Source organism: Anomalospiza imberbis, chromosome 2 (assembly GCF_031753505.1).
Source record: "Anomalospiza imberbis isolate Cuckoo-Finch-1a 21T00152 chromosome 2, ASM3175350v1, whole genome shotgun sequence".
Classification (NCBI taxonomy): domain Eukaryota; kingdom Metazoa; phylum Chordata; class Aves; order Passeriformes; family Viduidae; genus Anomalospiza; species Anomalospiza imberbis.
Window position 1 is genome coordinate 57,653,514 of NC_089682.1, and position 25,305 is coordinate 57,678,818.

Below are 25,305 nucleotides of genomic sequence, written 5' to 3' on the forward strand. Positions count from 1 at the left end.
CCTAAATTCTTCACAGATAACAACCCTAATATCACCGTACAAGTCTTCTGTACTATCAGCCTGCTCCTTCTCACAATACAGCCCTGCACTCTTCTCCAGAAGGTCAGAGTACACATCTTTACAGAACAGCAAAGAGCTCCTTCCTAGCTCCACTCCTGGCCTGTAGAGATGTCTCCCTAATGCTTCACAAAAGGAATGCTGATGGCTTTACTCAAGTGGATCCCTACTCTCATGTAGCAACTCTAAAAATGGGTCATCCTCGGCAGACAGCATCTCCAATTTCAATTGTTACCCACCCAGCATTACACAGCATAGATTTTTCAATTACTAATATTTAAGAATATGTTTCTTGAAATAGAAAGGTCCCTTAAATTGTACTTTCTGGAACGTTTAACCTCACTTCTTGTCGTTAGCAGGCACTGCTAAAAAGCATGAACATCTAGACAGATGCTTTGTGTAAGTACTCCAGACAGAAAACCTATGGGTCCATCAAGCGGATTAGTTCAAGGCTAGATGATGTGACTTTCAAGTTAAATGCTTCATTAAAGTACCTGAATTTGGTGACAAAATCAATCCAAAAATATTGTCAGGTCATTAACAGCCAACATTCAAATCAAGTATCAGATTTCACCTTGTGCTGAACAAAACTTAGTATTTTCTTCACTCATACATCTCAGAAATAGTAGAGGGTAATGCAGGTTGTACTCTACAGTTTCAAAATGTTAGAGAGAAGTGGCAGAGTAAGGGAAGCATGAATCAGCACAGGCCACAGAACTCTGCTGAAAAGCATTAGCCAAGAATACCATATATACACACACACAAACCACAAATGAGACACCTCAAGATTGAGAAACAAAATCTAGTAGGTTTCAGAATGTCCAGGAAAAAAAGAGAAATTAAACAGAACTGTTGTAGTTTTTAAAAAGGGGAAAAAACACCACACCAATAAAGAAGTGCAACAGGAAAGGAGGCAGCACCAAGGTCCTACTAAACGACTCCGCACTGCTGGAACTGACAGCCAACTTCAATTCCATGGAATCAAAATTATGCAGATGGTCACAGCCTGGATCAAGCAAGCAGCTGCTCTCTCCAGCACAACCCATTCAGGGCCAAGACATATTTTTACATCTGGATTTAGCCGAAAACAACAACTCACATCACTCCATGGCTAATTCCCCCACAGCTTGGTGGTGAAAGAGAAATGAAAAAACATAAGAGCACTCAGATTTAATGTTTGGAGAACAGAAGGCACATCCTTCACCCCAGCAGATAGAATGATGCTTTGTGATCTAGAGCTGGGTAGATATATGGAAAAACTTCACTTTCCCTGTTATTATGTCCTCCTAATAGGCCACATCCTTTGTTAAAAAACCACAACTGAGATATGAAGCTTGCTTCCGTTGGGAACTACTTTATGATCCCTTAAAATGGCTTTTTAAAGTACATAAATAGCAAGAGGTCTAAAACAAAACATTGGACTTGTGGGAGATGATTAAGTGACTGCTAGGGGTGAATTAAAAACAATGACGTTCAGTGGTTTTTTTCCATTAGAGAATTACAGAATGGCTTAGGTTGGAAGTGACTTTAACAATCATCTTGTTCCAAACCCCCTGCCATGGGCAAAGATACCTTCCACTATCCCAGGCTGCTCAGAGCCACCTGGCTTTGAACACTTCCAGGGATGGGGAATCCACAACACCTCTGGGCAACTTGTTCCAGTGCCTCACCACCCTCTGAGTAAAGAAGTTCTTCCAATCTACTCTTTCAGTATAAGGCCATTGCCTCTTGTCCTGTCACAAAAAGCTTTCTCTTTCCCAGGCTGAACAGCCCCAGCTCTCTGAGCCTGTGCTCACAGGAGATGTAGTACAGCCCTCTGATTATTTTCATGGCCTTCCTAGGGATTTGCTCCAATATGTCCACATCCTTCTTAGGCTGGGGGCCTCAGAGCTGGATGCAGCACTGCAGGTGGGATCTCACAAGAGCAAAGCAAAAGTTGAAAATCACATCCCTCAACATGCTGGTCAGGTTGCCTCAGTCACACTATTGATGGACCTGGGGCTGCCCAGTCCCAAGTTGGTAGACCATGAGTGTGGGAACAGTGAGTTTCCACTTGTGGACACTGAAATTCTAAGGGACAAGCTGTATCAGCTGAGTATTTCCAGTTCCACGGGGAATGATGAGATTCATCCCAGAGTTCTGAAGGAGCCAGTGGATGCTTCAGCAGCACCCCTGTCCATCTTCTACCAAAAGTCTTCAGAGTCGAGAGAGGTCCCTGCTGATCCAGATCTAGTTTTACTCCAATTTTTCAAGAAGGATATGAAGGAAGATCCAAGAAACTACAGACCTATTAATGTAGCCTCAGTTCTTGGAAAAATTATGAAGAAAAGATTATACTGGGTAATACTGAAAGGCATTTAAAGAATAATGCAATTATCAGGCACTGTCAATATGGGTTCACAAAAGGAAACTCATAACTAATAAACTAATTTGGTAACCTTTTCCAGTAAGGTCACACATCTAGTAGATGAAGGGAAGGCAGCTGATGCCTTTTTCTGGATTTTTAGGAAAGCTTTTGATACTCTCACAGCATCCTTCTGGACAAGTTGTCCAGCTGCAGGACAAGTGGGTTCATGGTGCGCTGCGTGGAGGACTGGCTGAAGGGCAGAGCTCCACAGGTTGTAAAGTGAAGGGGGCTACATCCAGCTGGTGACCAGTCCCCAGCAGTGCTCCTCAGGGATCAGTTCCAGGGCCAGTCCTGTTCCTGTACTTCCCAACGATCTGGATGCAGGAGTGCAGTGCACCATTACTGAGTTTGCTGGTGATACCAAACTGGGAGGTGCTTCTGGCATTCTTGAGGAACAGGGGGCTCTACACAGATTGGAACACCGGGCTATGATTTAAAGCATGAAATTTAACAAGTCCAAATGTCAGATTGTGCACCTGGGAAAAAGAAATGCCAGACACAAGTATCAACTGGGAGAGAGAGGGATTTGGATTACATGGCAGAAGCTCGGTCTGAGTCAGCAATGAGCCCTGGCAGACAAGAGGGCAAACCCCATCCCAAGATGCATCAAACAGCATCACCAGCCAGGCAAAAGAGGAGATTTTCCTGCTGCATTCAGTGTTGCAGTGGGCCTCACCTCAAGGACTGTCTCCTATTCTCGGCTGCACAGTTTATGAAGGTTGTGAAAGTGCTTGAATGTGTCCAGAGAGGCTCAACAAAGCTGTAGAAGGGCCTGTGAGGAAAAGTCCTGTAATAAGTGGCTGAGGACTTGGGGTTTCTCTAGTTTGGAGAAACAGAGGCTAAGTGGTGACCTTATTGCTCTCCACAGCTTCCCAAGGAAGGGATGTGAAGAAGAGAAGTATTGAGCTCTGCTCCCTGGGACCCAGTAATAGGATACATGGGAATGGTTCAAAGCTGCACCAGGGCAGGTTCAGGCTGGACAGTAGGAACTGTTTCATCACCAAGGGAGGGGTCGCACACTCAAACAGGCTTTCTAGAGAGGTGGTTGATGCCTCAACCCCTGACAATGTTTAAGAGGCATTTGAACAACGTCCCTAATGACATGCTTTAACTTTTGGTCAGCCCTGAAGCAGTCAGGCAGTTGGACTGGACAACGGCTGTAGGTGCCTTCCAACTGAAATACTCTGTTCTCATAAACGGCTCTCTCATATGCATTTACTTAGGTATGCATGTAGCTAATGCTGTAGTTATTGCATTTATAAAGCCTTGTGTACCTACAGATATAGATCTCTCTATATACATAAAACCAGTATATTTTATCACTAGGAAGATATTTGTGAAAAGTGTGGGGTTTTCCTCCAATGTTAAAGTCTCAAAAACCATATAAATCGTTTTCAAACAGACAGAGGTATCACACAGATTAATCATTAAAGAGACACCAATTATAAAATTAAAACTCAATGCAATTCAACAGCTAATGACTCCTTACAGATGACCTATGGAGTTCAATCAAGGACATTATTATGTAAAGAAATAAGGTGGGTGAGAAACAAGGGACAGAAATTAAAGCATTTAACAGGTGAATCTTATGTATTGAATTATCGCTTATTTCATCCCAGCTGGAAAGCTGTTCTTGAAAGAGACTGGCATACTTTAGCACTAGCTACATGGTTCAGGTCTATTCCAGTTTCTCTAGGGTTTTTTCCCTCCCTACTCCTGTTTTTAAAGGGCCAGATGCAATAGAGTTTTCTTTGTTTCTTTTGGGTCTTTTTTGTTATAAACATTTTTATTTATAAGCCAGTTAAGCTAAAGCAGTTTTGCATGGATCTGTGACCTCAAATCTCACTCAATGTAGAGGAGCTTAGCAGTTTAGGAAGATCAAACAAATCACCAGAAATCCAGAAGTATGTGAAATAAAGTCCACTTTTTCTTTTGAAAAGAAGGCTGAAGTGGCTTAAAACAATCATGCATGGCATTACCATGGGATTTTTATGGTTTTAATTAAGACCTGTTTTCATATAAAGGAATTTTAAAATACTTTTTTAATATGGGTAATGAAAACTATCTACTTCATTATCCCAATCACATAACCCATCCAAGATATCTACTACCTTACCATCAGATTCAACACCATGCAGTCGATACTAACTAAAGAGACTAATTTTACCTGCTCCCACTACATAGTCCCATAAATTCAGTAAATCTTATCCTTCAGATTACTTCACTACGACATTCACAGCCATGTTTAGTATTTTCTGCTGGGGGTGAGGAAGAAGAGGCAGTTAGTTGCCAGAAACACAGCATCTTACAAAGTAATTTCCACAAAGAGATTTAGAAACAATAAGATATGATGTGACCACAAAGAAAACTCACTTAATACATACAATATATAAATCTCAGATATCTCCAAAATAATGTGATTGCAGGTAAATTATCATATTCTGGATTGGTTTCTTGTCTGCATCCCTTCCTCAGTCTTCTAACAACCAGAAAATATCAGTTTCAATTTTGCCTTCCTCTATTAACATTTTGAAAACTATAAATAATTTAGATTTCCAATAATTAAATACAGATTTACATCATGTAAGATGCAAAATATCTTGACTTTTGGGAAAAAAAAATAAACATTTAATGTGGCAACTGGTTGCTGAAAGAGATGGGCTGCCAATAAACATGCAAGAATTTTTTTTTCATTTGAAGAGCAGCTATTCTGTTTAACCCTATGTAAGCAGGAGCGGAGGCAGAGGATGTGTCACAGGAAAGAAGGCCTGCCATGTCCCAGGGCAATGCCATGCCTGCCCAGGCAGCAGCTGACAGCTCCAGAGAAATGTGTGGCTTACATTTGGAAATGGAAGCAACAATATTCTGGATATTACTGACCACTTCATTCTGGGATGGGGAAAGAGAAAAGACAACAGGACACCCGGCACAGCTTCAAATCCACCTCTTCCCACCTCCATATAAAAAAGCAGAAACCACACAATGCTTTGAAGAGTTACAACTCCACTTCCCAGAGGGCAGGGCCAGAGCTGCACAGCTGTGACACATGGCTTCCTCTTTCCCTCTTTATTTAACAGCTGCTTGGTGCTGGCAAAAGATCAGTAGAGGAATAAAATACAACCAAATAGGGAGGCTCAATTAAAACTACTGATATGCAGTGCATTAGGCTTTTGTTCCAAGAGCACCAGCACATGCACTGCAGATGGGGGGAAGATTGCAAGTAAAGCCACACCAGATGCAGAATTTGATGCCTTTACTCTTCTACCACACCTGACCTCAGTTTGAAATGCTTATGTAGCTCTTCGGATGTGACCTCTATGACCAACAAGTGCTGAGGAGGTGTAAGCACCACAATCATTTGAGCTGATCATTCATGTTATTATAGGTTGTGAAACCTCTGGAAAATTCTGCATCAAGTACAATGAACTAAAACAGATCAGCCAAGAAGATGTAGAACCTTGTTTGTTTGGAGGTTTTTTGTTAATGTTTGGGGTTTGTTGTTTTCTTTCAGAGCCTCCTTTATGAAGTACCACCTAAAACTATCATCTGATCCCAAATAATATAGTGTTTCCTTCTGCACAAGTGCAGATGAATACTGGCTTTGTTATTTTAGAAAACCTTGCTGCAGATTACCATGGGACTCACACTCTTTTTTAAAGAGATAAGTGCCCCCAACACTTTCAAGATCCTATGTTTTCACAACTACCTCATTTTCAAATATAACAACAGTATAGAGATATTTTGCCCTTGAGGAGTACCTTATTACCCAGTTAACATGTAAATAAGGCTGTTCTGCAACAAAACTACTTCTTATGGGCCAGCTGTTCCACAGATCACATTCTCTTATACGCAGAATCACCAAAAGTTGTTTCAAGTCTACAAAAAAACATACTGCTTAAGGTTCCTACTTTGGCCAAGTTTGTTCTTCTTTTAACACCCAATAAGAATCTGATTGAAATCATCAAATCCTACATGCTTTGAACAAGAAAAGAGGATGAACACTTCATTATACACCTGCAGAAATTAGCAAAAAAAGTACGGAAGGCATATTTCAGAGAACACTACTAATATAATGCAAATTAACTAATCCACAGTGGAATTCAATTATTTCTACAGTCTTATCTTCCTACAGTTACATTTATTTTAGTACTTTGTTCAAAGTGGATTTAGAAGCCTCAAAAATACACTTCTGACAAAAAAACACTTGTCCTCCAAGCTTCGTATTTCAGACAAGCTTTTGCTTGAAAGTTTCCTCCATAATTTTAGCTCTAAAATATCAGGTTAAACATCTTAAAAAAAGATTACTATAACTCTCAGTAACCCTCAATTAAATTCACTAGTTTTACTCCTCTAGATTCAACACCCATACTTCTCACCCTCACAGTTCCATCTCCCTGATGTTTCCCACCCAGTGCTAAAACATATCATTCTTCTCCTTTCTTAGCCTATCTCTATGAACTGAATGAACCTAGACAAACTTCTTTGAGTAACCCGGACTGCTCTATGCTGCGTTTATTGTTCTGTGATGAGGCATGAAGGAAGTTATCTTTGACCAACAAATCAAAGCTGTTCACTATTTAGACTGTCATCCCTTAGGTTCACAAAACCTAATACAGTATACTGTCTAATGCTTCATATTCAAAACCATTAACAGCAATAATTCCACCAAGATGAATGGTAGTGGGGATACTTGAACTACAGATTTAGAGTCACAGGTCTTGCAGTTAACATCACCATTACCGAAAGTATAAAATAAGGCTGCATTTTTTATAACTGAACCTCAACATTTAAGTTTGTTTTAAAAAACCTTATTATTACAGGCTGCCTATGTGCTTCTCTAACTTCCTCTGCTCACTTGGCTGAGAAAAACACTTGCCAAGCTTGGATTAGCATTTAGCAGCTTTGGGGCTAACTGTGCTTGCTGTTTCAACCTTGACAACCAACTGTATGGACACACTATTCTATTTAAGCTTCCAGAAGCATTTAACATTTGATTCTGGTGAAAATACAGTTCTACTATATGTTTTGAAAATAAAATCACTTTTTCCTCTTTTAGAAGTCTATGATGATGCCAAACATATGCTTGTTTTCCAAATAACAACTGTTTAAAAGAAAGAAAACGCTTTCTGATGTTCCTGCCAAAACCAACATTCTGTGGCTTAAAGAAATCTGATAGTAAGCAGTTCACTCAGCTAAGGGAAGAAGGATTTACATTTGGCAAGGATTTACACTTCATGTCTTGCATCTACTTCCCTCCATTTTAAATTTTTTCGGGGATGCATGTGGCAACTGGGAAGGGTTTTTATGGTTTTTGTTGGGGTTTGTTTTTTTTTTTTACATCTCCAAGTATTTCACTCTCTAAAAATAAGGCATCTGTGGTTTTACTAGAAATGACACAAAGAACAAGTTCATCACAATGTTTGTCTTTTTTACAGGGAATACTAGGATATAGAAATGAGTTTCAAAGGGAAGTAAAAGATTTCAGAAAAAATGCATGAGCGAGAGTTTGCAGCAAGAGGAAGTGGAACAGAAAATGCAGATGAGGAAGTGGTACACAAAACATTTAACAGCTTCATTTTAAAGCATGGAACAGGGAGAGAAGGCAATGAATTTGGGGTTTCAGCAGTCGTTGTCGCAGGCAGCAGTAATGCATACCACATACCCAATAAAGGTGGCTATTTCACTGCTGCCTCAATAGTTTCAGATTAAGAGAAAAAATGGCTAACAGAAACATGCAGTTTGGAATACATACTATAAAAAAATTATTTCTGTACATTTCAGAAAGCCAGAGGTTTAAGATGAGGGTTTAATCTGCTACAATATTTGACTCTGTCCTTCATTAATAACACACAGAAATAGTAACTTGACCAATTTACTAAATAACAAAATATTTAGTCCATTCCAAGCAGCTAAGACAACAGAAGTTCTGAAATTCTCCCCAGCTGTGGAGTATTACCTGCTTCTCCCCAATTTTTGCAAGCAGAGTTCTAAATCACATTGAACAAAACCTTGCCATCACCCTCCAAGATACAGGAATTACTGAAGACTGCTAAACCTGCTCCAGCATCAAGCCAACTAGTCAGACAGTGCTTCAGCCGGCTGTGTGACCAAGCATGACAGCTTCAAGGCCCTCAGAATTCTTAGTACAGCAACCAGAACAACACTTCACAAAGCACACACCTTCTCCAGTAAGATGGCAAGTATTCTAGAAAAAAGATCAGAAGCCCAATGATGTTGCATTAGTATTTCAGATGCAGCTATTTCAGTATGATAAAAATCCTTAACGTTAAAAACTTAACCACTTATTAGTACCCCAACATGGAAGCTTTGCTTGTCATTACCAGTGCAAATCAGTACAGAAATTCAGCAACTAGACATGAAGGTCTGTCATGAATAGCATGAGCTATAACTAGGTGTAGCTCCTAATGTTCACTATGTGCTTGTGTGGAGCTACCCACCCGGAATCAAAGGATACCTGCAATTTCATCGTAGTCTACAAGAGCATGAGCAGTGCTTGATGACAGAGGTATATGTTATAATAGCTACACTTCATGTGAGGGCTGAAAGACGATACCTCGGTGCGCTCTCAGGCACTCCTCTGGAAGGCATTTGCACCTCCTCCCTTCAACTTTCAGGTATATCACACTTACCATGCCCAAGCTTCACAACTCTTTACTAGCTATAAACATACAGTGAGTGCTACAGTGAACATGTACAAGACCTGTAGGATTGGAAGGGAAAGCTTCAAGAGATGCAAGCTGGCTGAGCAGGAGGAGACAGGATCTCCTCCTTCATCTAGGGAAAAAAAAAAAAAAAAAAAAAAAAAAAAAAAAAAAAAAAAAAAAAAAAAAAAAGCTGAAATGCTAGTTCCTGGTTCCTCCTGCCAAAAGAATGGATAGAAAGGACATGGATTGCACACTGGCTTGTCTAGCAATGCAAATACCCTTCTCCTATTACTCAGTTAAATAACCTGACACTGTAACCAAACCACTTGTCTATCTGTACCAAGACATGATCTTTAAATATGACTTCAGATTTAACTGCAGCCCCACTCCAGCTTGAGTTGGCATGCAGAGGTGAAGAAACTTCAAAATTCCATGTGCAAAAAACATTGATACAAGACTGTCTTCAAATTCAGCATGAAATCAAAAGCTTCATTTGAAGTAATGCATTCTTGTCCATGTTTGCAGCTGTTTAAGCATTCAAAGCAGCAGCCAAGCTTCATAAAGAAAAACACTACTTCTCAGGAAATAACTCTGCAGTAAATCTGTGCTGATATAAGTTCCAGAGAATTTCAACATTCTATAGAAAACTCATCAGCAAGACCTAACTGCTGCAGAAAAACAAACTAAAAAGCACCATGGCCACTAAAGCCCCCCTTCTAATTCACAAGTTCGAACTTCATTTATCTATTCACATGTAATGAGGCAGAAGAGCTTCTCAAAGAAGTGTTTCCAAAGGCTGTTTGAAGTTTCAAAATAAAACATGCTCTGCAGGCCTTGTCTTCTAGCACATTAGTCCCCACAGCTGCCTGTTGCTCTGTTAGGACAACACCAAGTCCATAGCAGATGAATGGTTTTCCTCAGCATCACTTGATACTGACCTTTTCAACTATGGGATTTCAAAATCAACATCAAGAAATCAATTCCAACGTTCACTGCATACTATTAACATGTTTTGATGTATCATGTATTATCCATTACATACACAAGCTCTTCAACTACTACTTTTTATGAGCATAGTAGTTTGCCACTGTGAATATGCCCAAGAAACCTGGGACCCGTCAGCTGAAGTACTGAATAACACTTAATTTTTCTGCTTCTAAAACAGATACTTGAAAATGTAAATCAGTTCAAGCATGGAAGTGGCACGAGTATAAAGCATACTCAAAACCAATATATTTAATAAATGTGGCATGCTATGCTTTACACTCAAAAACACACACTATCCCCCTATCACTGAATTTGGCTACCAAAACTCTGTTAGAATAAAGAGATTATATTTGTTAGATAGGAAGGGTCTCCAAGAATCTTGAATGAGTAGCTAAAATTCTGCTGAATTGAGAGGTCCACAAAATAAAAAAAATCCCCATACATTCTGGGTCACCTCTAGAAGCAGAAAACACCATCAGTTCAATAGCAGAATATTTCAGTATGTGAAAGGAAAAACTATATCACAACATGTTGAAATTCCAGACACCTATAAATCGTTAACATAAATAAAAAACAGCAAACCAACAAATATTTACTGTACTTAGAAGCCTTCAAAATAATTCTCCAGCTACCTCACCTGCCAAAAATGAAGAAATCAAAGATAAGCTCCAAGTTCGCAGATTAAATCAGCACAAAGGCTGCCATTTTGATCTCCAGCTGTTTGTAAAATTTTCTTAATTTCTTCCCAAGCATTTTGATTCTTCTTGTGGCAGAAGAAATTACATCCATCAATAGCTAAAAATATTTCAGTTATTTGAATTTTCAAAATAGGGGTGAAAAACATCTGTGCTTTACCAGTTAAGAAAGCAACCCAATGCAACATTTCAACAGCTTTTATCAAAGGTTTGCTTAGATCTAAATAATAGTTAAATGTGAAGGAAAACATTTGGTTAAACTATAATAAATAATTCTGGTGTAACTTGAGGTTATTGTCATTATTACCACTAAAGGCAGACTAAGTTCTCAGGAGAGAATGTAAGTGCTATGGCAGTTCTGCTACAGAGCTAAGGCTCAAGATGCTTCAATTTAATTCTCGGTCAAGATGCTAATTTTTCTTAGATTACAGGTATTCTGTATGTGAGCCTTCCATATGGAGAAGTTAACAGTCACCCTCTACCTCCACCTTATATACAGTGACAGCCTGCAACTCATCATATTCCTTGTACAGGGAAGCTTCCAAAGGCAAAGTACAGTTATATCCTACACTGGAAGACATTTGTAATCTGATCCCATCAATGATCTCCATATATTGCATGCCATTAAGATTAGAGAACTAAGAAATTAGACTGACAAAGCCAATTGCTCCTCATCAGTACTGTATACTAATGTATTTCTGCTATTGAGATAATTAACAAAACCTAGTATCATAACCCACTGGGCATGCACAGCCTGGTCAGTAACTTATACCAGTAGTGCAATTCATGTGATACACTGCCTGTGGCTCAGGATCCTGTGCAAGCAAAAATAAAAACAAGTCAAAAGTAATGACCACAACTTGTCTAATAATTTTAACTGGAGCCACACATGAACCAGGAAGTAATCACACATCTCATTTGAATTGAAAAGTCCAAGAAGAGTTGTATTATACAACATGTATTAGATTTCAGTGCAGTTACAAGACAACAATAAGTACACACCAGCTAAAGACAGGCCTGCAAGAATAGACTGAAATTACCTGCAGCAGTATTTTTTGCTCCTTCCTCACGCAAAGCAGTCAAGAGAACTCTGGAAGACAGTGCTCTGAGACTGCTCAAAAGAACGACAAGTACTTCATTATGCGACCATTCCTGCAGGAAGCTTAATCAAAAAACAAAGACTTGCAAAGGCATGAATGAAAGCTAATTCATGTCCAAGTGACACTGATACAGTGATGGAAACACTGAACCACTATCAGTTCTTCTGGAATTCTTCACCAAAGTATCTGCCCTGGTTTGGTTAGCTTTTCAGAAACCCTGTCCTTCTCATTACTGTATAAGACACTTCAAAACACTATCATCTGTCAGATGATGGCTTTTCTTTCTCTTTCCTCCATTCTGCAATAATGCCCACAGACAGTGTTATTCTTGTTTCAGAAAAGTAAACGGCATGTACCTTCTCAATGAAGAATAAAGTAAATAAACCTGAGCTAAAGTAGGGACACTAAAGAGTAGCTGATGTACAAGGAGTTTATATTGCTACTCCTAAAATCGTGATCCCTTGAGGCATGTTTTACAGATAGGCATATACTGGAAAACAAAACAGGTTTATGCTGTTATTAACTATGAAATGTCACATGTGTTATACCATATAAATCAAACATGAAGCCACAGTAACTTATTCCTGCTATGAAAATACCTTTTTAAAGCACAAGCAATTCTATTTCTGGCATGTAAAGTAATTTTTAATACTTCCATGGACAAATAGGAAGATTAACAAAGACTATTCAATTTCTGTAACCATTGAGTATAATCAAGACTATTGTTTCAGTATCTGATAAAAATAATGTTTTCTATTTTCTCTTTTATTTGAGGAAAATAGCCGTGGAAAACGAGACGAGGGCTGGCTCAATTATACATTATTTCATGTACAACAAAATCACTGTGTTCACTGCCTAATAACTCCATTCATACTGCCGCTAGCTATATAAACACAAAACTAATCTTCCAGCAAGGGACAGAAAAAGTTTGTTTTGCACAACTCATCTCCAGAATTCAGCTGAAAACAAATCAAGTTTCCACATCACTTAAGGGAAACATAGTATGGTCCTAGTCTCAAATGAATAGCTACAGATAAAACATCCTAATCCTTACTAAGAATGACTTGGGGCCCGTGGGCAGATAACTGTCCTTCCATCTTGGTGTATTTTCTTCTGATGAGAACTTAAAAGGCAAAAAGCTGTAGCATAACAACTGACAAAGCTCAGTTCCACGGCTCAAACACAGGGTTTAATCTTCAATCTCTGAAGTCTGCAAGCACTGTAACCAGTAACTTTCACAGATTTCCAGCTTGAGCACTAGTGCAGCATAATTATTTTGTATCATGTCAGCCTCCATATATTAGAAGCCACATAACTTTGCATCTGAACTACAGAGCACTGTAGTGTGGGACAGCCTACAGGAGGATAAGAACTGCGGTCTTATTCCATTACTTCATTCCTCTTTTCAAGTACACTCACTATTAGTTTATGGAAAATATTGTATCAGCCAAAGTCAAAACAACAGTCTGTCTCCTCTAAATGTAATATTTTTTGATTCCCTATGTAAAGTTTTAAAAAGAAGGCCAGTCTTGCAACCTCCTCATCCCCAGATTTAAAGTTTCTTATAGTTCCTGGCTGCTTTCATAATTTGCCCCCATCTTTTTCTAACAGGAATACCATCCCCTCATTCGCTGCAGTTTACAAAAGAGGCACAAAGAATTACAGCTTTTTCCTGGTCCTGCACAAACAACACACACTCTACACCGTTTGAAGTGTTTTCTATCAAGGAATCTCACAACTGTATCCAATAATCCATCACTCAAGTACTGCCCCACTTGACAGATTACTGCTCAACCAAAAACTATCAGCCCTTCTCCTGTTATCTACAGCGATTACTGAACTCTATCAGAAAGAAAGAGAATAAACAAAGCATTTCTTAACTGCTTTTAGGTCAGTGTTAGACATTGAGCAGTTGGGATAAATCCCTGTCTTCACACGCCTGCACTCACTCAGACGCCAGGCTCCTTCTCAGCGATACATTTACTTAAAAGTCAAGTAGAAAAAAAAAATTTTAAAAAAACCAAAAAAAACCGTGGTGGGGCGGGGAACGGTTTAAAAGTTCCCGAGCTGTCAAGGACTCCCAGCGCCCTTCAAAGCCAAAGACTATTATTTCTTAAGTACTTGAAGAGCGCTGGACATCAGAAAGCCTCGGCGGTGCCACGCCGCGGGGGCCGCTCTCGGGGGGCGAACACGAGCGGGGAACGAGTACCCGGGCGGGCGGCTCCCGGGAATGGGCGCCCTGTTCCCGCTGCCCGAACGGAGCGCTGCGGAGAACACGGGGAACAGTTCGGGGGCCCGTCCCCGACCCCACGCACGGAGGGCTCCGAAGCCTCCCCCCGAGAGCGCGGGGGGAAAGTGAACGCGCTCCGCGGCTCCGAGGACCGGCGAGGGGCCGAGGCCGGCGGGAGGACTCGCAACAAAGCTGAGGCGAGAGGGCCCGAGGACGGGCAGCTCAGCCCGGGCCAGCGGAGCACAGCCAGCAGCTCCGGAACGACCCACCGGCGCCCCCGCCGCGGCCGGGAGGAGAAAGGGGCTCCCGCAGGGCAGCGCCGGGATTATCCCCGCGGGCTGAACACCGCTAAAGCACAGCTGCTCCCCCTCCGCGCTCCTCGCAGGCGGGGAAAGGACCCTCTGAGCGCCGCCGCCCGCCCTCCTGCCCTCCCTGCACGGTAGTTGCAGGGGACTGGAGCGGAGCCCCGCACCCACCTGGCGCCGCGTTCCGTCCCATCCCGCTCCAGCCGCCGCCGTTCCAGCGCTCCAGCCGCCGCCGCCTTCGCGGGCTAAGCCGCCGCCGCCCCGCCCCCTCAGCCGCGGGCCCCGCCCACTCACCGCCCTTATGACTCCTCTGCGAGGGGCGGGGCGAAGCCCGCCAATGGGAAGCAGGGCCCGGCGGCGCCGAGCGCTGATCGGCGTGGGCAGCGGCCAATGAGAGCGCCGGGGGGGCGGCGCCAGCTGTCAATCACACCTGGGGCTGCCGAGCGGCCGGGCGCGGGGGATGGTGATTCCGTCCCTCCTCCCTCCCTCATTCCCTCATCCATCCCGCTCTTCATCCTTTCATCTCTCTCCCGGCCCGTGGGTCCATATCCGCCGCATCGGCCCCTGCCCGCCCCGGCCTGGGTCCCGCCTGGCCCCGTGAGGCCGCCCAAGCGCCCAGGGTGTGGCGGCTGCCCTAGGGCTCCCTGACGGCCCCCGAGCCTCTCGGGAGCAGCCGCGTCTTCCCTCAGTGCCCGAGCCGCCCCTTCCCCGCCCGGCGCCGGGACGGCGGTGCCCGGTCCCTCGCAGTCCCCGAGGCCATCTGGCGCCTCCCCTACGGTGCCCGCGGGGTCGGTGCTGTCACCCACCCACCGCCCCGGTCCCTTTTCTGCCCGCAAGAGACCTCTGCGGCGCTTCTGCCCTCATTCCCGACTGCCACAAGCACACCCACCCCCGCTGCCCTTTTCTTGCCCTTGCGACCCAATTCCTGCTGAGTCCAGCTCCTGGGCATCCGGGCCCCCAAGAGATCCGTGTTTATCCCGACGGGCTCTCTCCCCGCTGGGCAGGTGCATTGCGAGGGCTGCAGCTGCCGACCGAGCCCCAGCGATGTGCCCCTTCCAGCTTTGCCTGGGCTGCCGGCCTTTGTGGTTATCCCTGTAGCGAGGGCTTTTGATGCGCGCCGTAAAGCCTTTAGGAAAAAAGGAGGTGGGAGGGTATCACGTGAATCAGATTTTGGAGGGGCAGGGTGGGTAAAACAACTGCTACATTTATTTTAATGGCCCGGGCGGTTTCAAAAACTAATGACTACTAACACAGGACACCCCAAACCAGCGAGCTCATGAAGGTGACGACCAGCTGCTCTGTCCCGTTCAGCATGCTGTCCAGATCGATAGTCTCTGCTTGGCCTTTATATAGGACAAAGAGGTCAGGAACACCCCCGTGATCATGGAATAGCGCTCTACAGAAGGGGAGCAGGCAGGACCCACCGCGATGACGGGCAGCAGTCGATCTAACCAGCTCAGCAGCCTGCCCTCATCCATGGGGGCTCGGGCTGCTCCGCTGCGGACACTTGGACCCCGAGGAGCGGTGGAGCAGTGGTGTCGCAGGCTGTGGAAGGCTGAAGGGGCAGCCGCTCTCTCTGGAGTCATATTGAATAAATACTATTTAGTCAATAAAAATAATCACAGCTGAAAAGAGAGTTTTTAAAACACCATCTCCAGTCAATTGGCAACCAAAAGTTTACTGAACTCAACCGAGTTGAACCACTTCAGTTACCCACATCTTGCCTTAAAAAAAACTCCTCAATATGTGCGATTCCTATAATTCTCAGAAAAAATTATTTGTATTTGAGGTACTTGTGTCGGTCTTGGTAAGAAGCAACAGCTGAGAACCACTGCTGTAATCACTCCAGGTTACACAGCAAAAAGCAGCAAGCCAGCTTTGAACTGCTGATGGTGACAGTTTTATGATTGCTAGCAAAGTAGACAGAAAAGAAGTCTTTAAGTAACACAACCCTAAAAGAAGGAAGCAGCAGGCTTTTTACTCTGCATAAGGACTTAGTGGGACAAAAATCATAAGAGCAAAATAGTCTCAAGGTTTTCAGAAAAATTCGTTCTCTATCAAAAAAAAAAAGAGTATTTTTCCTGAAACACATATGCAGCAAGTGTAAACTCTTCAAAGACTGTAAAACAAAACAGAAGGAAAATGATTTGCTATTGTTAAAATACAGCTGCATTCATGCTCATTCAGTGGTCCTTTTTTCATGCTGAAAATGGGATATTGAGGTTTTATAAATATTAATTTCAAACAGACCTATCTTTACCAGTACTTTTTTTCCACTCCATCAATACAAGTAAGTAGCCTGTGTGATGCAAGGTATTAATTAACATTTATTTCGTTCCGGCTGCTTCCCAGTCTCCTGGATTATTTCTTAGCTTTCATTTTTCTCCTCTGTATTCATGACATTTTTAATGCCATTTCTCATAACATCTAAATCTTGTAAGAAAGTAACTCAGGCACAGCTTTATTACTGCTGCTTTGACCTTGCCTTTGAATTTGCATATAAGGCAAATCTGCCAAACAATTTGTATTGAATTGGTATTGAGTTTTCATTAAGAGAAAAAGAAAGGTTGTTAAATTAAATGCAAGGAATAATTGGATCAGCATTTGTATGAACCAATATTATTTTTAAGTTAAATCATGCTTCAGAAAAGCCCTCTGAATGCAGGAAATAGAGGTTTAGACTGAGGCACACCAAGAGATATCCAGGATAGATCTTCTATTAATTTCACTTGAAGGAAGAACCAGACTTCAGAGGGTAATGAAAAGGGAGGTTATTGGGGACTCAAACCAAGATGAGTTAGTGGAAGTGAGCATGACATTTTCTTAATGTCTACTTATAATATCACTGCTTTAGACCAAATTTATAAGGACCTCATCTTCTTGAATACTTAATTTCGCACACACAAAAAAAATGATACAGCGTAAGAAGAAACAATATTTTGAAAGCCTGTTATACAGCTTGTTGCTTCCTGCAGGAGAGCATATTTCATGATATGAAAACCTTTTTGTCTTTCAGGAAACACAAAATTGCTGAATAATGTTGAAATAAATAGTGTTGTGCAAATGATTTACAATGCCACTGATAATCATTACAGCATCTCTGATTATTAATGGTACATTGATAGGCCCCTGCAGAGTTTCTTGCTGAATCAGCTTTTGAAATAAATTGCTTTCCCTCCATCCACAGCCGCACCCCAGAGAAAGGGGAACCATGTCTTGACTGAAGTAATTGATTTAGGATAGCCAGCAGATACAGACACTGCACAGCCTAAGATGCTCTATGAATTACTACATCTCTGTTAATGGAGTTTATTTTCCTTTATCACGAAACTGTTTCACCTTGATAAGGCTGCATACGTATTTCTCATACTATTCACATTTTCAGTGTTATTGATATTACCATATGACTCACATTTTTCAGGAATACTTTCCTGACACTATTAATTATTTTGCTTTTTCTTTATTGTTTTCCTCCTACTATCCCTGGATTGCTGGAATACTGAAAGACTAACAAAGAATATGAAACCAAGATGCAAGTAGATCCTCAAAGGAAACATTCAACATAAGTTCAAAGAGTCACTGTGTAATCAATCTTGAGGAAAAAAAAATGCAGGGAAGCAAGAACAAAAGGAAGCTTAATAACTTTTCATGACGGCTACTTTCATCAACTAAACAGGAGTTGTAATTCTGCCAATTAATAGTAAGGTCCATTAACTGTAAGTCATAAAAACTATTTGCTATGCAAAGCACTCATTTTTCTTTGCTGGCCCTGACATTTTGGGAGGACAGTGTAGCAGGATATCCTATGAAGCAAGGACTGGTGATCTGTAGCAGGAGTGGACAGACTCTCTTAATGGTTTTACAGCATTGCCAATTGAACAAGCTCCCTTGATAAAAATAAACACAGGAAAGACATGATGCCAAGTTCCCTGAGATTAAAAACTTATATGCAGAAAGCTGTAGTTAGTAGTGTAGTGTTGATTTAATGTGGCACAATTAGGACTAATATGATGAAACTAAAAATTGGGAACCAGGGTAAATATCAAGGGGAGGGGAGGGGAGGGGAAGGGAGGGGAAGGGGAAAGGGAAGGAGAAAGGGGAAGGGGAAGGAGAAAGGGAAGGAGAAAGGGGAAGGGGAAGGGGAAAGGGAAGGGGAAGGGGAAGGGGAAAGGGGAAGGGGAAGGGGAAGGGGAAGGGGAAGGGGAAGAGGAAGGGGAAGGGGAAAGGGGAAGGGGAAGGGGAAGGGGAAGGGGAAGGGGAAGGGGAAGGGGAAGGGGAAGGGAAGGGAAGGGAAGGGAAGGGAAGGGAAGGGAAGGGAAGGGAAGGGAAGGGAAGGGAAGGGAAGGGCACAAGGATGGTTGGGTTTCTGCAAACAGGACAGTGTAAAATGTTTCAAAGAGTACTGTAACAAACACTTTCCCATCAGCTAAAGATGAGCGCATTTATTTTTCTCCTGTCTGGATTCACTATAGCTTTTTACAAATCCAGCAGTCCTTTCCTAAACTTCTGTACATCCTTGTGTTATGGCCACCAATCATAACAGGGGTGTAATGTCAGAAGAAATCTCTTATATAGGTAAAAATGGGCTTTCTTGGAGAAAAATAAAAGGGTAAGGAATAACAACATATTGTTCAGTGTCAAAGGATTTATGCAGTGTTCTGGGAAGTCCCTAGCTGCTTTCTCACTCTTCTAAGCCCATAAACAGACATGGATATTGAAAGATTCATGATAACTCAGTTGGATTGCTCCCAGCCTGATGTCCAATAGTTACTGGTAGCCTCACTCCATCTGATTTGTCTGTCCCTCTTGTGTCTCTCAAGGGTAAAGTTTACCAACAGAGATTGCAACCATCCATTTCCCACTGACTTTCAGCAAGAGGTTATCATCTAGGTCTCTTAGGGCCCCTTAGAAATCTGTCTTCTCATCTGCAGAAAAGAGTGAGTGCCTCAGTGCTGTACTCCATTACCATCTCTGACTTTGGGAAAGTCAAAGGGACAGAGTGAAGATAAGCTATCTGAACAAGAAGTGGCTTTGGCTTATATTTGAACCCCTGTGACTTGCCTTAGATATGAAAGTACTTTGAATGACACATGGATGCCCAAAACTGCAGAGCCAAACCCAAGCTTGTTTAAAACTTTGGAATGTCTCAGTGGCATCCCACCTCTTTGGACAGACATTAGCTGCGGTCTAGTATGTGAGGTAAGGTGAGGGAGGAATAATGAAGGAGATGGCTGTGATGAATGGATGAGTTATGTTAAATTATTTTTCTTTTTTTAAATTCAATTTTAAAAATCATAGTAGGTGCAAATAAAAATATGCTCCTGGAATTGTTAGGAGGAATTTTACATAGCAAACAAATATGAGGAGTACAGTAAAAATAGATAAAAATAGAAAAAATATAAAACCCAACGCTTTCAACCATCTATTCCTCATGGGAATAAAGCTGTCATGGGAGCACCCTGATTACTGATCTCAGTGTCTGCCTTACAAATATCAGCTTCTTTTTAGAAATGGCACAGCCATTTAGATGGCAGGGATCAAATGACCAAGTGTACAAGGATGCACAACAAAGAGTACAAAATGCTTCTGAACTTTCCCTGGCCCATTGTACACAGCTTCCTCTTAGGAGTGCTGTGACAAGTGAGCTGTTATATCCTGTTATGTGACAGGGAAGTGACACAAGGCCAATGAGATTGTCTTCTTCCAGCAGCTTGACCAGGAATTTATTTTCCTATTGAGATGCGACTCTCCAACTCCCCAGCTTCTAGACACAGTTGGATCACCAGTTAGGCTTGCCCAGTGGACTTGGCACCTGGTGTCCCAGAGTGGAAGAAGCTGAGATGTAAAGGATTAAGGTGTGAAAGTAGAGGTAAAAGTTGGAGAGCACCAGAAGAAAATTAAGTCTATGAACCATGGAGGTGAGATGGAGTTTTACTGAGACCATCTTTCAAAAATGTATGTAAATTAACTGCAAATAGAAAAGTTAACACTAGAATTAAATCATGGGAGTAGTGATAGGGACATGGAAAATGGGGCCAAAATGGTAGAAAGAACTATCTTCCTGTGCCAAGCCTACATAAATGAGGGAGATATGGTTATGGACCGATGTCTGCTTTATTATTTTAAGGTATTTAATCTAAAGCAGAGAATTTCACCATTTCCCCATTTATTCTTGCCTAGTTTCTATTGTCAAAAACTTTTTGCTAATATCTAATGTAACTCTTCCATTATGCAATTTTATCACATTCTTTTCTCTTGATATCCACCATAGATACAGAGAACAGATGACAACCTGTGATTATTTGAAAGCTTCTCACATCTCTCCAGATATTGATTCAATAAACTAAAGCCCAGCTCTTTCTCTCTTGCCTCATTGGACATGTTTTCTAATTCTCTGGTCATTTTCCTTTCTTTCTTTTGAACTGCCTCCACATATGCTGAAGTTCACTGCCCAGAACTAGACATGCAGCTCTCAATAGCAAAGCCTCATATTTGCTTTTACTGTAATAGTATGACACTGTTGATACATATCCCACTTGTGAGTCACTGCAACCTCAACATCTTTTTCAGCAAAGTTGCTGCCTAGTCAGCTGTTTCCCATTCTGTGTTAATGCACTTGATTTTTGCAGATTAAGTGCAGACCTTATGTTCTCCTCTTTGAAGTAAGTTCATCCTAGTTTTTTTGGCCAGCTGTCCCATTTGTCAGGATCACTTTGATTGCTACTTCGCCAGCTTTGTGACATCTGCAAATGTGCTAAACATACTTTCTACTTCATCATCCAGGTCCCTGAAGTAAATACAAAACATTACCAAACTCAGGACACATCCCTGGAGAATCTTAGGCAACAGTTTTCCATTGTAGTTGTGATCCTTTGCTAACTATTACCTGATCACTGCTTTCCAAACAATCTTCTCCAGCTTCTTAAAAAGAATGTCTAGCAACATTAAAAATCTCTCTCTATACCAATGTTCTAAAGGGAGCTGAAGTTAAGAGTTTCCTTAAAATTTGTGAGTATATTAAATTTGATTGCTTATCTCTTGTTTCTATTATGGAACATTTAGTATTTTCATGAGAGACACAAAACCATATTTCAGAGTAGACAGTGCCCAGTAGAAAGCTGGGCATTTTGGATACCAGGCAGGGAAAAGTTGGATTTTCAACTCAAAGAAAGTCCTTAGATTTTGAGCATCAGTAAGTAATTTGTATGTGAGTGTTTTCTGACATGACTGAGCGTCCACATCACTATGATTGATCTTGAAAATGACAATTTTCTTTTTATGAAGTTTTAGAATTCTGTATTTATTAATTTCCTTTTTTTTTTGAAGCTTATTCTTTATTGTCCTTAACAGCATAGCTTCAGCATGTGAATTCTCTAGCTTTTATTCTTTTTGGCTAGAGCTAATACAATTTTGCTACATTTTAGACTCAAAAGCAAGGGAAATCATGCTCCTCCTCAAAGCACAATGCACATGTCTTTATGCAAAGTTGAAGAGCAATCACCATGATAGGTTTCCATCTTGCACATTATATCCTAAGCCTCCTGTTGTCTCCAATTAGACCTGTGTACCCATGAAGCATGAAGCATGAGTCCCTTCAGATATCAGTCATGAGCTCAGTCCTGCAAGGCTCCCTTGCTCTTGCGTTATCATAGGCCCTTCTGCCTGAGCTACATGGGAGTTTCCAAGTTCCACCTGTACTTTCTGGGTCAGCACGCTCATTTCTTTGCAAGATGAAACCTGATATGAAAAGAGCACAAAAAATATCACTTTCTGTGGGTCTTACATCTGCCTGAAAGCTGCACGGATGCCTAGGGCCTTCAGGGGACATGCCTAGGGTCTCCTTTCTCATATACAATTCATATTGTATTCACACGTGCCCCAGTGCACAATCAAATCTCATCCAAGTGCATGCAAACTGGAATAGGCAAGAGGCACTGGCTGCACTCTGAATGCTCGCTGTGTCAAAAGGAACAGGAGTCCTTACTCCCAATGGTAATTAAGCCTTGCTGGGAAATCAAGCGTATGTCATATAGAATAGGCTGCCTCTTCCGTTCTCTTTCACTCCCTCCCCCTCTCAACCCCATTTTGGATAGGAAAGAATAAAAATGGAATGAGGGGGAGATTTTAGTAATTCTTAACAGCAGTTTTTCAGGTGTAGGAAAATGTGTTGTTTGGATAACAGCATTACAAGAGGAATTATTAACTGACACTGGAAGGAAATAACAGCAACCACAACAAGACAGAACAAAAACCTGTCAGAATAAAGAAATCTTGGTCAACCCACAGAAAGGGCTATCGGGAAGCTCTGTTGCAGAAAGAGAATAGCAGAGCCTTTATGCAATGTAGATGCTCAGGGAGGCGAGGCAGCAAGGAGAAATAGAGGCTATTTGCTTGTTCAGTTTTAGCTGGAATGGGAGATGGCTGTCTTTCCTATCATACATCAAACCGAGCTCCAGAACTCTGCAATGAAAACAGTTCAATACAGACTGTCTGCAGCTATGTGTTTTTATTCTCCTTTTTCAACCAGTGCTGCATGGGAAACCACTTATCACACATGCTCCCCCAGCTGAAAAAAAAAAAAAAAAAAGTCAGTTTAGAAACAACTGTAATTACATAGCATATTTTTCTCATTATAAGGCACTCAAAGAACAAGAAAAAGCCATCTGCTGTAACTTGGCTGTCCTTTCCATTTTAGGTTAATCCACATTTCTAGCTTTTTCATTCTCATTCCCAATTAAATCTTTCTCAAAAAAAAAAAAGAGATGTTTTTACAATTTGTATTTAAACTTTCTTATTTGTCAGAGTATCAGACAAAATCATCATATCTTATAGAAAATAGTTCTGCCTAAACTTTGAACATGTAACTGATCTTCCATTTTTAAGCAGATCTCTGGGGAAAAGGACTTAAGATCCCATGGGATTAATAGTCCTAGCTTTGTACTAGATGCTAAAATATAATGGCATCATAGCATACCTTGAGCGTGAAATACTTCCTTGTACAGAGTTCTTGTGTGGAGCATTCTGTTCACTTCCACTTTACATTTCTAGGAGGTTGCTAGAAGAAGCTGTTGTACTGTGCTTTGTACAATCAGAGAATTGCACCATGTCCTGTCTCTTGGGAAGGCGTTTGATTTTTGTTCTGCTTAGTTCTATCTACTGTGCCTTAATCTAATACAAAAGTATCTGTGTGGAGAGCAGAATGATGGGAAATGTTTGCCCTCGAGTTCTAATGCTGTCTCTCCTATTTCAGTCTTGTTAATGAACAGCAAAACAATACAACAAACCGACAAGTCTGAGCTGCTCTTTGGTATCACAGCAGGCACGTGGAATGGCTTCTCCCAGTCATACTGATTGGTTTTACTACATTTATAGTGCTCTAATAAATGCTGCTTGGAGCCGCGCCAGGCAATTGTAATTAATTCTCAGTGGGATGCTCATAGTGGTCACCCCGGATCAGAAAGGTCAGGACTTTGTCTGTGCCTTTACAACATCAGTAAAAATTAAATACCCACTTTCCCCAAAGGTCATCACAAGCCAAATACACGAAATGATCAATCTCAATCAGTTTCTCGTTCCCTGCTGTTTCTCATTATTTCTGCAGATATCCTAAAAATTAAAAGTAAACACACAAACAAATCAAGGCAGAAGGCGTTTTCGGTGTTCGTCTAATCTTCTCTCCTATGCAAACAACTGATGAAGATAACAACCAGGGAAAGTGAGAGAGCCTCCTGAGCGCGTGGAGAGCCAATTCACCTATGGGGACTCTGGCTTTAATTAATCTCCCTGCCTTCTTAGGGTGGCTAAAAGAGGAAAATCCAGGCTGGAAAACATCTGTTGCACCGCGGAGGCAGCGGCAGTTCAAGGTAGAATCCTACGGCACCTGAAGGAAAAATGCTTCCGCGCTGCAGGCGCGGGCGAGAAGCGAGGCTGGAGCTGCCGCTCAGCACCATGGACAGGGCGCACCGGGTGGGACTGGGACACGGAGGGATGGCCGGGAGAGATCGGGCAGGCTGGGAAAGGGGCTGCCCGCCCGTGGACCCCCGAGACTGCCGCCCCATCCCCGCGGGACCGCCCGGCAGCCGGCGGGAGGGGAGCCGGCTTGGCGAGACGGCTTTCTTTGCTGCATGCCATTATCGCCAGTGCTCCGCTGTATTTTCCATAACTTGTCATGTCCTTTGAAAAGGGCAATGTGAAACTGGTTGTCAGGCTTCTTTCTGTTACTTTTCTCTTCTTCCCTCTTTTTTTTTTTTTTTTTTTTTTTTTTTTTTTTTGCCAGTTTTGCAAAGGAGGAGGAGGAAGGAGGAGGAGACCTTGGTGCAAGCAAAGCACAAAAAACAAGGAAGAGAAATAGAGCAGTGTGCACTTCAGCCAAGAGAGGAAGCATCAGCTAAAATCATACTCAAAATAAAACCAGTTCTGGACCGTTCTAACCACACAGCTACTCATAACCATGGCCTTCCTCAGGGAGAGAACATCAGCCAAACATTCCTCATTGACACTAGTGTAAATCCAGGTGCCTCTTCCTGCATAACTGTTTTCTCTTTACAGTGCCAGAGAGCACAAATTTGACATTGGTGATTTTATTAAAAATATATAAATTTTACAGAAAAAAATCTACTTCTTCCCCTGTATTGTTTCTTTATCTGACAAATATTATTTTCTTTCACTGTCATGGTGGAAATCCTGAACACATTATCATTTCTTTCACAAACCATGTAATTTTGCTTGCAAATATCAAGTCCTGTTGTTCAGTATGGGAAGTGCCAGGTTCAGAGCCAAGGCAGGCAGGTTGGCTTAAAAACTGCAAGAAACAGTCTTCAAAGGCTATCAGACACTAGGTATCATTACACTGCTAATTT

General features: G+C 41.8%; 2 protein-coding genes across 7 annotated transcripts in view; both read right to left on the reverse strand.

The window, feature by feature from the left end:
• WASF3 (WASP family member 3) overlaps positions 1–14,722 on the reverse strand; it is a 65,855-nt gene extending 51,133 nt beyond the window's left edge. The window contains exon 1 of one of the 2 annotated variants that reach the window (XM_068181242.1): positions 14,618–14,722. The gene's annotated coding sequence lies outside the window, so the exon portion shown is untranslated. The remainder of the gene's footprint in view (positions 1–14,617) is intronic. The other variant, XM_068181240.1, reaches the window with a different exon arrangement.
• A 1,467-nt stretch (positions 14,723–16,189) lies between these two features.
• CDK8 (cyclin dependent kinase 8) overlaps positions 16,190–25,305 on the reverse strand; it is a 107,560-nt gene continuing 98,444 nt past the window's right edge. For all 5 annotated transcript variants that reach the window (XM_068181233.1, XM_068181236.1, XM_068181232.1 and 2 more), the window contains one exon: positions 16,190–16,565. In XM_068181233.1, coding sequence (XP_068037334.1) covers positions 16,287–16,565 — 279 coding nt within the window. In that variant the 3' untranslated portion in view covers positions 16,190–16,286. The remainder of the gene's footprint in view (positions 16,566–25,305) is intronic.